Source organism: Geotrypetes seraphini, chromosome 10, assembly GCF_902459505.1.
Source record: "Geotrypetes seraphini chromosome 10, aGeoSer1.1, whole genome shotgun sequence".
NCBI lineage: Eukaryota > Metazoa > Chordata > Amphibia > Gymnophiona > Dermophiidae > Geotrypetes > Geotrypetes seraphini.
The window spans coordinates 141,732,137-141,745,143 of record NC_047093.1 but is presented as its reverse complement, the minus strand read 5'-3'; the positions used below and the strand labels follow the sequence as shown (position 1 = coordinate 141,745,143).

Sequence of the window (13,007 nt, the reverse complement as noted above, 5' to 3'; positions counted from 1 at the left end):
ACTTTTTCCATTTTGTATATATGACAAATTGAATTCCACCAGAAAGTGTAATTTAATTTAGTGTAATCTTTCCAATTCTGAGTAATTTGCTGAATGGCGACCCCTGTCAATATTAACAAAAGTTTATTATTGTTTGCAGATATCGGACTTTGAGTTCTCATTGCTGTTCCAAATAATATTGTATCATATGAGAGTCCAACATGATTTTCTAATAAATTATTAATTTGGGGCCAAATTGATTTCCCAAAAGTATTAATACAAGGACAAAAGAAAAGTAAATGATCTAATGTCCCCACTTCTATCTTACAATGCCAGCATCTATTAGAACTATTACTATCTACTTTTTGTAACCGCGTAAGGGTCCATAAAACTCTGTGTAACAAAAACATCCATGTTTGGCTCATAGATGCTGACCTTGTAGTATGTATTCTCCAGGACCAAAATTTTTGCCATTGAGATGGAGAAATTATCTGTCCTATCTCAATACTCCAAATGTCCCTAAGTCCTGTTCTCTTTTTTTTGTTTAAAAATCCATATAAAATCTTATACCATTTAGCGGCTTGGTGTCCTATAAAATCCGCCTGAAAGCAAAGGACTTGCAAACTATACTGATTGTTAAGATTCTTCCATTCAGGGAACCCTTCCTGAATAGCATGCTTCAATTGCATCCATTTAAAATATTGTTTCTTGTCCAATCCAAATTTATGTTGCAATTGTGAAAAACTAAGCAGTGATCCATTTGCTATAACATCATTTAGAGATCGTATACCTGCAATTATCCATTGCTTCCATACTATTTTGAATCCACCAATTTTGATCCTGGAATTTACCCAAATGGATTGATTTAATGATTTAGCCAATGGATCTGGTGATATATTGCTAATAAATCTTAGTGTTTTCCATGTATCTAGTAGAATTCTGTTGTCTTTATATCTCCTAGGCATTGTTATACTAATTAGATGTTCTAGATGTAGAGGGAACATGAGCCGCCATTCTAAGTATAACCAGTCAGGTACATTTTCCATGAGATCTGGGAGGATCCAATACATACCCTGTCTTAAAATATAGGATTGATGGTACCTATAGAAATTTGGAAAATTTACCCCTCCCTCCTTGATTGTTTTTTGTAATGATGCTAAAGCGATTCTGGGTCTTTTCCCAAACCAAACAAATTTTGTAAGTACACTGTTTAACTTTTTATAAAATGACCCCTGGAAAAATGTTGGGATCATACTCATTTGATAACAAACCACAGGCAAAATCATCATTTTAATTGTTTGGACTCTTCCCCACCAAGAAAGATGTAAAGGATTCCATTGCTCACACATTTCTGTTATTTTTTTTAATAAAAGTTTTTCATTCTCTTTTACTGTGTCATCAATTGTATTTTTTATAAGAATTCCTAAATATTTTAGTCCTTCCTCTTTCCATTTAAATGAATACGAGTCAAATAATCCTTTGGTACAATGGACATTAATTGGAAGAACTTCAGATTTTTCCCAATTGATTTTATATCCAGAAAATTTTCCAAACTTTTCTATTAAGTTAAGTAAACATGGAATGGTGTCCCCTGGTTCTCTTAAATATAGTAAAATATCATCTGCATATGCAGATAGTTTAAATTCCCAATTAGAAAATGTGATTCCCTTTATTTCCTTAGTTTGATTGATTGCAATTAATAAGGGTTCAAGAACGATATCAAAAAGTAAGGGAGATAAAGGACATCCTTGTCTAACTCCCCTTAGCAAGTCAAATCTATTCGATAAATTATTGTTTATATTTAATCGTGCTCCAGGGGAGCTATACAATGTTTGAATCATTTTATGTTTAAATATATTTATTGATTTTCAAATCATATAATCAAGAATACCTTGTACAGAAAGCAAATTAGCAATTCTACATAAAGCAAGAAACATTCCAATAACATTAAATCATGTATTAACTAAAATGCTCAAGTCCTCAAATTTGGATCCAAGATTTCTTATAAATAAAACAAAGATAGAAGAATTGAACTTAATGTACACTCTTTCATAAAGTTAGCTGGAAGGCTGATTGCTGGGATTAACCAATAGTCATAGAGCTTATGATTTTTCTACCTCCAATCGGGAGAGCGCTAAAAAAGAAGTCAACTGATTAGGCTCAAAGAAAACATATTTAACTGATCGGTGATGCACTATACATTTACAAGGGTGTCGCAAATAAAAAGTAGCACCCAAAGATATAACACCTGGCTTCAACAAAAGAAATTCACGACGACGCTTTTGCGTCTCTCGTGATAAATCAGGAAATACCTGCACTTTACAACCCATAAATTCTTTCTGTCTATTTTTAAAGAACAGTTTTAACAACCATACTTTATCAATAGAGAGAGCTACTGTTATAATCAAAGTGCTCGATTCTACAACCTCTTTATCTGATTTTTCCAATAACTCTGATACATCCAATAGTCCTTGATCCAACGGCTTTTTTGGTAATTTAATCTTATTAGGTAAATAATAGACTCGTGATAAAGGAGGTAATGAATCTTCTGAGGCCCCCAAAACTTCAAGAAAATATCTTTTAAACATTTCTCTAGGAGGTGTCAGTGGAAGCCTAGGAAAATTAATGATTCTTAAGTTATTGTATCTGGAGTTATTTTCTAAGTTCTCCATCTTTCTTCTAAGATTGATATTGTCTTTCATTAAAGTTTCCTGTAATTGTTTGGATGATTTAATGTCCTGTTCAAGCTTTTGAACAGAGGAATTAGAGGCAGTCATATCATTTTTCAGTTCTTTAAGTTCAGTAGAATGTTGAGATAATTTCCCCTCAATTAACTGAAGTTTGGGACTTATGGTCTTCACTAGTCCGGCCATAAGATCCCATAGTGAGTCCAGAGTTACTTCTGAGGGTTTTTCCAGAGAAATTATAGGTAAAGAAATGTCATAGTGCTCACCGTCCAGTTGAATAACTTGTCGCTGTCCCTGAAGGTTAACTCGCCTCTCAGATGATTCCCCCTCAGCTTCTTCAAAGGAGCTCATATCCATAGGAGCTCCTGTCAGCAGGCTCTGTGATGGACTACTTGCCTCAGGGGAAGACAAGACCCCGACCTCCGGGGTTACCTTACCCCTTGGAGAGCTGCTTAGCTGAGGTTGCGGGGGCGGCGCCCTAACGTCGGGGCTCAAAGATGTCTCCAATCCCGGAGGAATCTCCACGGCCTCACTGACGCCGCTACTCCTCTGCGGGCCTCCCTCCGACGCCGAAAAAAAGCCCTGCATCCGTCTGATGAGTTCCCCGATGTCACCAGCCGCGGGGGTGGCCGTGGGCCGCGAGGCACCAGCGGCACTACGGCCCCTCCGTTTAGGCATCGGGTAAGTAATTAACCGCTTGAAAATTATTAGAAGAAAAATCTTCAGAGCGGCATCTCAGCGCGTCCAGCCTGACGCCATCTTGGATCCCTGAACTGCCGTTTGAATCATTTTAATAAAACCAGGTCCTATACCAAACCATTCTAGAGCTTGATACATAAAATTCCATTCCACTCTATCAAATGCTTTTTCTGCATCTAACGATATTAGAAATGCTGGATCATTCATATTTTTTGCTAAATTTAAAGAATGAAATGCCAATCTAGTGTTATGTGAAGAGTGTCTTTTAGCAACAAATCCTGTTTGGTGTACATCAATAATAAAAGGAAGAGCTTTTGCTAGTCTTAGTGCTAGCACTTTAGCAATCAATTTAGCATCTACGTTCAACAAAGATATAGGCCTGTAATTTGATACCATTGTCAGATCCCTGTTTGGTTTTGGCAAGACAATAATGACAGAATCAGCCATAGTACCTGATATATTTCCATTATTTATCTGATACTGATATAAATTTAATAGATATGATAATAAAATATTTTGAAATGTTTTATAAAATTCAACAGTATAACCATCTCCACCTGGAGCGGATCCAACTCTAAGAGCTTTCTAGAATGCTGATTCTAGTTCTTTTAAAGATATATGTTCTTCTAAACTTCTTTTTATATGATCCGGTATATTTGGTCCAACAAATGATTTTAAAAACTCTAATCCATCCTGTTCTTTATTTTCATAAGTATCAGAAGAATATAAATCCTTATAAAAATCAAGAAATTGTTTTATAATATCCTTAATGTTAGTGTGTGTATTGCCCCGTTTATCTTTAATTGCAATAATCTTGGATTTTCTTTTTTTTGCTTTAAGAAAATTTGCTAATAATCTTTCAGCCTTATTTGAATTTCCATAATACTGCACCTGCCGATAGAACATATCTTTCCTTACAAATTGAGAAGAAATCTCATTATATTTAACTTTTGTTTTTAATAATTTCTGCAATATATCATGTTCCCATTTAACAATTAATTTTTGTTCTAATAGTTTAATTTCTTGCTCCAATTCTGTATATTGTTTTTTAAGTTGTTTTTTCATATATGCAGAGTATGATATAATATTTCCTCTCATTGTTGCTTTATAAGCATCCCATAGAATTTCAATATTTATATTCTCTGAATTATTAATTTGAAAAAATTCATTCATTTTTACTTTAAAATCTTCTATAAAGTTCATATCTGCAAGCAAAGTATTGTCAAATCTCCAAATTGGTTTAGAATATATTGGTATATCATTCTGCAGATCAATCCACACACCAGCATGATCTGAAATAATAATAGGATCAATAATTGCTTTCATCACTCTTTGTGCTATATTATTAGAAACAAATATATAATCAATTCTTGAAAAGTATTTATGGACCTGAGAACAAAAAGAATATTCCTGATCATTAAAATGAAGAATACGCCATATATCAACTAAATCACAAGATTGTATCAAATTGTCTAAGCCTAACGATTTCATAATTTTACTTGGTTTTTTATCCAAAATAGGATCCATTACAGCATTGAAATCTCCAGCTACTACTAAATTAGAAGCAGCCAGTGGTAGTAATATCTGTTGGATTTGTTTGAAAAACTCCATTTGATTTGAGTTAGGAGCATATAAATTAAATAAATCCAGGGTTGTATTTCTCAGAACCATTTTAATATGTACCCATCTTCCTAAAGAATCAAATTTTATTAACTTGAAATCCGCAATACACTTCTTATTTATAAGAATAGCTACTCCCGCTTTTTTACCAATAGCAGGTGCAAAAAAACATTTGGATACCCAACCCCCAATCAAAGATGCCTTTGCCCTAACATGGTCTGAAAACCTCCTTTATGCGTTCCCGCCACTTCCTCTTATTCAAAATGTCCTGATAAAAATCTGTCAAGATCGATCCCACTGCATTTTGATGGCACCCCATTGGCCTCGACAAACGTTCTCAACACTCCGCCAACTTCAAGTGAAACCACCTATTCGACTGACGACCCGCCCGGATCTCATATCTCAAAACTGAGGATCAACCCTCCACCCAAACCTCCGTTCACTATCACTAATGGCAAGGAAGCTGAATGGAGGCCTTATGCCAATTTAAAGCTAACACTAGAGGTTGAGCAGATTCTGAGTCATTCCAGAAAACCATCAACTAGAAGAGCTTATGCTCTTAAATGGCAAAGATTTTCATCCTGGTGTTTTGATAAATCAACCAATCCGTCCACTTGTTCAATTCCAGTTTTACTTACAGTACCATCTCCATCTATCCAAATCTGGGTTCTCGGTTTCGCCAGTGAGAGCGCATCTTTCTGCAACAGTAGCATTCCACGATCAAATATTGCAGCATCCTATTTCATAGGATCCTGTTGTGTCTAGGTTTTTGAGAGGTCTATTACTGAAGCATCGGCCAAATTTACCACCACCAGTCTCAATATAGTGCTTGAAGCATTAATTAACCCTCCATTTGCTGATTTGAATACTATGGACTTAGGAATAGTGTTTTCCAAGTGAGATATTTTAATTGCCATTACATCGGCACGTAGGATAAGTGAGATTCAAGCTCTTGTACACTACCATCCGTATATTCGGTTCTTTCCGAATAAAGTGCTACTAAGAACACATCCGAGATTTTTACCTAAGGTTGTTTCATCCTTTCATAACAGCCAACCAATAGCACTTCCTACATTTTTTTGCAAATAATGATAATGCAACTCCTCGTGAATTGGACTGTGGTAAAGTTCTTCAAACTTACCTTTATAGAACATCTTCACAAAATCGTCCTTCACAATTATTCGTATCATATAATCCTTCAACTTTTGGTAAACCAGTTTCCAAGAGGAAGATGCCCATCAGATTGCAAATCATACTGTTATAAGAATCAACCATTAAACCTTAGAGTAACTGCTCATAAACTCAGAGCAAAATCTGTTACTGTTGCCTATTTAAGAAATGAACCATTACAAGATATATGTAGAGCGGCAACTTGGAGTGATCCTTGTACATTTGTTAAACATTAAGAGAGATACTAAAACCATACTCTTCAAAAAATACATAAAACCTATCCAGCACGACCAGTCCCAACCCAACATCCAACACTCTCTATACCCTTAATACTCTCTAATATTCTTATATTTACCAAACGTTATCTGAAACCCCATAATTTACCCTATTCCTATCTCCTAAAGACTTCTACTTCCTGTTGGTAACTCTTCTACCCGACATTTTTATTAATTTTAAGTCATCACTTATTTTATTCCTTCAAAGTTTGAATGTAATTCTTGTTTTAGTTTGGATGTAATCCGCCTTGACCTGCAAGGTAATGGCGGAACAGAAATCACTAATGTAATGTAATGTAATTACCGTTTAGACTTTAAAGCAACCTGTGAATCAGGATTATTTGCCTGTTGTAGTTACAAAAGAACACATTTAATATAATATGTACAATATGTTGCAATATGTTTGTTTACTGTTCTGGAAATAAATAGCTGTTATTGAATTCAGCTAACCTCCTCCTCTGTTATATCTGGTCTCAATACAACCCTCAGCTTGGGAATCTCCACATGGAGAAAGCAAATGTTGCACACCTGTAACAGGTGTTGTCCGTGGACTGCAGGATACAACAGCCACACAATGGCTCCAATCCCTACCCATGCTGAATTTATTAGTATTTATCACTATTTATTTCATTTTAAGCTATGATATTTAACTGAAGTTATAGTGGGTGTTCTGTTGCTAATAACTACGTGTGGGTAGGGAACTAGGGCAGGAGCTCAGAACTTTAAAGTTCATTTTGAGCTCTTTGACAAGGGCCGATCGGCAACGTCCGCTGTGACGTCACCCACATGTGTGGCTGTTGTATCCTGCTATCCACGGAGAACACCTGTTACAGGTGTGCAACATTTCCTATCTCCGTGCAGGATATGATGTTGTGAGTGGGAAGTCTCAGGACCAGCAGGGAATACTGGGCTAGGGAAACGGTGGTGGATGCCTGAACCACCATGGAGACAGTACGGGGCAGGAGCATAGGAAGATCGCTCCTGCCTCGCTTCACCGCTAGGCCACCAGGTAGTGTGGAGAGGTCCGGGAGGCGGGGGTGGGTCAGGGTTTAGAAACTTGTGAATAACCAAAGTCACAAGTCCTAAACCCATGAATTTGGATGGAGAAGTGCATTTTCATTGTGGAAATCCTGAAAACATGGCTGGGTTGTGGATCTTGAGGGTTGGAATCGAGGATCCCCGTCCCAGAGGAAAGAAGAGACGGCGGAATGACACAGAAATTCAAACATATCAACAATATTAATGATTGAGATGTGCATTGTTTGCCAGTGGGAGGAAGTTCAGAACTTGGGATCACAAGATGGAAGAACATCAGGAATTTTTCATGGGAAGGGCAGTGGATGACTGAAACGCCCACCTGGAGGAGACAAAACGCTAGAAAAAGTCAGACATGCGGGGAATGCATGTGGAGTACGACTCGAGACACTGTCTGCAGAGTGTGTGTCTTTCTATAACAAGAGTGGATAATCTTGGTCTTTGAGGGCCACAACCCAATTGAATGTTCAAGATTTCTCCAAAGAATATCTAAGAGATCCTTGCACTAGACAGGTATATAGGGAATGAGATGGGACCATTTATTGAGGCAGGAGGTTTGGAGAACCAGAGTTCTTGCTGTCAGATGCATGACTGATGTGGAGCGGAGAAAGGTATCTCCACCATAACTCTTTTTCCTATTCGCTTAAGAGGTAACAAGGGACACAAGGTCACAGCAAGAATTAAAAAAGAGCTGGCTAACGGCTTTACTCACCAGTTGAACACTATCTTCAAAAGAAAGCAGGAGAATCTAACAAAAAACAAGGACCTGAACTCATTTAAGGACTAAAAGGGACGACAGGTACGAGGGGGAAACTGAAGGGAGATAGGTTCAAATCAAATACAAGGAAGTTTTTCTTCACCCAAAGGGTCGTGGACAAATGGAATACGCTCCCGAAGGAAGTGATCCGGCAGAGTACAGTACAGGGATTCAAACAGAGATTGGACAGATTCCTGAGGGAAAAGGGGATCGTGGGGTACTGAGGGAGGTGCTGGGGTGTTGCATAAGTATAGACAGCTCACCAGGTCGTGCAGGTGCAAGGCCGGAGGGTTAGGACATTGATGGGAAGATAGGACTTCGATGAGAAACCTAGGGGGCAAGGGGGCCCCTTCTGGTGATTAAGGCAGGTCATGACCTGTTGGGCCGCCGCGGGGGCGGACTGCTGGGCGGGATGGACCTCTGGTCTGACCCGGCAGAGGCACTGCTTATGTTCTTATGAGGCAAGCATGGGACATGTGCTGCAATTATAACCAACTATTAGCTGGGATTTTGTGGCAGGTAGCATCCTCACACACAGTGTCCACTATAAAGACAGTAATGCTTCAGCCCTCAGCTTTCTGACAGCACAGGGTGTCGTCCCCTCTCCCTCCCTGACCGTGCCATGTTTTCTCAGATTCAAGCTGAGGAATTGGTGTCAGAGATGTCGCTAGTGTGGCTGCTTTCCCTGTTTGTTTTCAGAGAACCCCCCATTACAGATAAGAAACTTCGCTATCCATCAATACCTTAGTGGAGACATAAGGGATAGCGTGGCTCTGCCCGATGATCCCAACCAGGCTGGACACATTAATGATGTTGCCTTGGGTTTTCCGCAGGTGGGGTAAGGAGTACTGGAAAAGAAAGAGTGTGGAGATGGTCGTGAGGGAAGGGAAACATGGATGGGTGAGTGCTGAGAGAGATCCTCGCAAGGTTTCTGATCGATGAAAGATACCCTTTACCACTGAATAACCAAAGGGGTGGTATTCTGAGATCTTTTCTTTCACCTAGGCATTGAAATTATTACATTAACCTTGTGAGGATCTGTTTCAGTGGGGGTTAATATATTTTTCACATTTTTTTCAACTCTTCAAGTGCTGTGAGAGGCATCAGTACAGACTCACCTTGGCCGTCAGGAAGCAGCTGAGCAGGTTGAAATCTAAGAGGGCACGGAAGTCATCAGCACTGGTATCATCGATCATCTGCTCTGGGGGATCTGGAAAGAAAGACAACCCTGAGGATACCTGTCTAATGGGCAGGATCAGGGATGACTTCAGGCGTAGGGGTGAATGAACTTACGCCAGCCTGCGTTGTTCACTAGGCAATCCAGTCGTCCAAACCTCTTCAGGGTTTCCTCGACCAGCCTCTGCAAAGGAAGTGAGGACACAAATCGGAGGTTATGATCAAAGTACAATCAGGGCTCAGGTGAGGACTACGGAGCTCCACAAATCTGGAACTCCCTACCAGCTTACCTGAGAGAGGAAACATCCTTAGATAGATTGGAAGGAAGCCTAAAAAGTTTCTTATTTAAAGACGCTTTCGAAGTATAAGAGCCCGCCGAATTCAATTTAAATTCTACTGTCTACTATTCAAAGCATTAAACGGAACTGCACCTATCTACCTACACAACCGCCTAAACCAGACTACGGAGAACCCAGACCCCATTCTCCTACCCACCACTCAAGAGAACTCAGCGCAAGAAGATGTATGACGCCCTCCTAGCGACGCAGGTAGCGAAACTGGACCCCTCTATCTCCAACCTGCTGACAGCAACAAGAGACTTTAAATCATTTCGAAAAGATCTCAAAACTCTGCTATTCAAAAAATCTTTAGAGTCCTCTTAACTCTCTTTATCTTTAGAGCTCTCCCTCCCTTCCCCGCAATCTCTCCGGTGTCTCCCTCCCCTCTTGCTATCTTTCCCAATTACTCCTCAAAGCCTCTAGTATGTAATCTCCTGGAAATGTCCAACCATCTTCTTATGCAATTCGCTTTGAACTGCAAGGTACAGGCGGAATAGAAGTCACTAATGTCATGTAATATAAGGCCCCCTTAGAGGATCTCTTTTGCATTTTACCTTTTCCCAATCTCTTGACTGATCTTAAGATTATTTTTTTGCCCCCTCTAAGGACATTCCCCCTAAGACCTTCCATGTTTTCCTGTCCTGTGACTATTGTAGTTCTTTCCCCTCCTTACCTTGTTTTGAGTGTTTGTCCAAGTCGTGTTAGTGCTGTGTTCAAATATGCTGTATGTATTATCCCCAATTTTAAGGCATTGTACAACACTTAGAAATCTGATAAATGATCAAATCAAATTTTTAATAAACTTGGAACTTGAGAGAAGGAATCCTGATAACTCTGAATGCAGTGCCATGAACCACGTTATCATAAAAATACTGTGGTACCACACCTTCCACTTCATACCACAGCTCATAGATTGCTTTTTAACATTTTTAAATCCCTACAAATCTAGGATGGGAGGTGGTGCTGCTGCAGCGATAGGCTCCCCACACTTCCTGAAAACAGCATGGACAGCTGAAGAGCGAGATATCATCAGAAACCAATGCAGGCATCACACCAATATATGTAAAGCACGACTACAGCACAGAAAGCTGAAGGAGGATTGTCATCCGATCCCCATACAGGCATCACACTGATACACAAAGCGTGAATACAGCATACAATTGAAGCACTGTTATAATGGACACAAGGCAGCAGGGCGATAATTAAAGGTGCAGATCTTTTATTTCCGTACAACCTCACCCTTCTTACTTCACTTAAACATGTATGTGACTGAAATGCATTAGATCAATCTACAAAGGGAACTGAAGAATAAGACAAGAGAAGCTGATATTTTGCTGGCTTAGAACACACCAGAGAAACTCACCCAAGCTACATTATCTTCCATCCACCAAGCCACTGTATCACAGAGCCACCTTCGCATACCATACCATAATTTCTTATATCCCGCAGATTTCAACAAAGGATTCAAAGTGGTTTACAATAAGGTTCTTAAACCATTAAATATGGACAACAGTTGATAGGATTACAGACACCCGACTTAAGTATGACTCATACTTAAGAATGCAGTCGCAGCTTCATTTGATTTCATTGAACAATATTTCCAGTGGCATAGACTCCTACGCTTCTCCTGTAGCAGGTTTAGGAATGATGTACGGCCATATTAAGAACAGTGTGTGGTTGTGCATGCTGTATCTTAGAGGGAACACTGGTAGGGACAGTTGGCCCTTTTGTGAGCTGGAAGCAGAGGTAAGAAGCAAGAATCTTTAAATCTACAAGTTCTGAGTTACATACAAATCCGACTTAAGAACAGCTGCTTACCTTAATGTCACATTCCTTGGTGACATCACAAGTGACATAAAAACATTCCCCAACCCCCATAGCCTTCATCTCCTTCTCCAGGTCTCCTGCCGCCTCCTCTGCAGAAACAAGGTAAAGAGGAGACCATCTATTACTACAGCACTAGGGGGCAGAGCAGAGATACATGAGCACCCAGGTAGAATTCCACAGCTTGTGCTTCCTCTTCCAGATTTACTCTGCAGGAGTCAAGACTTTTAGGAACTTTGCCACAGTTAGTTAAAGAGCAGCCAAAATGATGCAGAAAGATGATGATGGCGGGTATTTATAATAGGCCGGCCTAATCCCTAAATACAGGTTCAAGGTGGGTTAACAAAATAAAGTAAACGGATTCATTAATCTGGAACTAACAATTATCAAAGAATTCTATAAAATGAACAAAATATAAAATTATAACAACAATTTACAAAACTGAATACATCAGAACACCCACCAGTAAAGCACTGCAGCTCAATGGAGATCCTGGCAGTCAAGGGGAAGGCTCCATGGTCGGGTTTATATATGTCTGACGGGAACAGGGAGAGCTAAAGCTTACCTTTTGCACAGGTCACCACCCGAGCTCCATTCTGAACTAAGAGAAGAAGAAATGGGAGAGTAAGGAAGAAGCTTCAGTATAGGACACTCTCCCAGTCAACAGAATCCTGAGGCTTAAAGCCACCCCCGCCAAGAGAGTCATCTGCAGCCCTGAGAATACAAGAACTGAGTTGCAATCCCCAGACAAAAGCACCCACCCTCCCCCTCTTCCTCCAGACACAAACCCACCCCCACCCATCCCTTTTCTCCCAGACTCAAACTCACTCCCTCCCCCAGACAAAACATTCATATATTCCCTTCCTCCAGACACAAATCCACCCCCACCCCACCCCACCCATCCCTTTTCTCCCAGATTCAAACCCACTCCCTCCCCCAGACAAAACATTCATATATTCCCTTCCTCCAGACACAAATCCACCCCACCCCACCCATCCCTTTTCTCCCAGATTCAAACCCACTCCCTCCCCCAGACAAAAACACTCATATACTCCCTTCCTCCAGACAGAAACCCACACCTGCCCCCCCTCCCAGACATAAACACCAACACCCCCCGTCCCCCCAGGACAACAACAATCCATCTTCCCCCAGACACCTAGATACCCGTCCAACTGCTCCCAGGGACCCCATAGGGTGCTCTGCAGCTCCCCCTCCCCGCGTGCCACCTCTGTTTGCCGCGCGCCCCGGGGGCGGCAGCTTCTCACCGAAGAGCCGCACCACGGCCCGTCCTATGCCGCCAGTGCCGCCCGTCACCAGGGCAACGCGCTCCGAGTACCGCCGACCGGCGGCAGCAGCTGAAGCCATGAGCGAGGACTTTGGACGGAGCAGATCACGAGGAATCAGCTGAGCGCCGCAGAGCAGGGCGGGAAGCCGAGTCCGGAAGCAA

At 40.5% G+C, this 13,007-nt stretch overlaps 1 protein-coding gene across 3 annotated transcripts in view; it reads right to left on the bottom strand.

Moving 5' to 3' along the window:
* HSD17B14 (hydroxysteroid 17-beta dehydrogenase 14) overlaps positions 1-13,007 on the bottom strand; it is a 22,138-nt gene extending 9,131 nt beyond the window's left edge. The window contains exons 1-6 of one of the 3 annotated variants that reach the window (XM_033960122.1): positions 12,826-13,007; positions 12,126-12,161; positions 11,555-11,652; positions 9,516-9,582; positions 9,341-9,432; positions 8,966-9,070 (exon numbers count right to left, since the gene is read on the bottom strand). In XM_033960122.1, the coding sequence (XP_033816013.1) occupies positions 8,966-9,070; positions 9,341-9,432; positions 9,516-9,582; positions 11,555-11,652; positions 12,126-12,161; positions 12,826-12,925 (498 nt within the window). In that variant the 5' untranslated portion in view covers positions 12,926-13,007. Of the gene's footprint in view, positions 1-8,965; positions 9,071-9,340; positions 9,433-9,515; positions 9,583-11,554; positions 11,653-12,023; positions 12,163-12,825 lie in introns of those variants that run through there. The other 2 variants (XM_033960121.1, XM_033960123.1) reach the window with 2 other exon arrangements.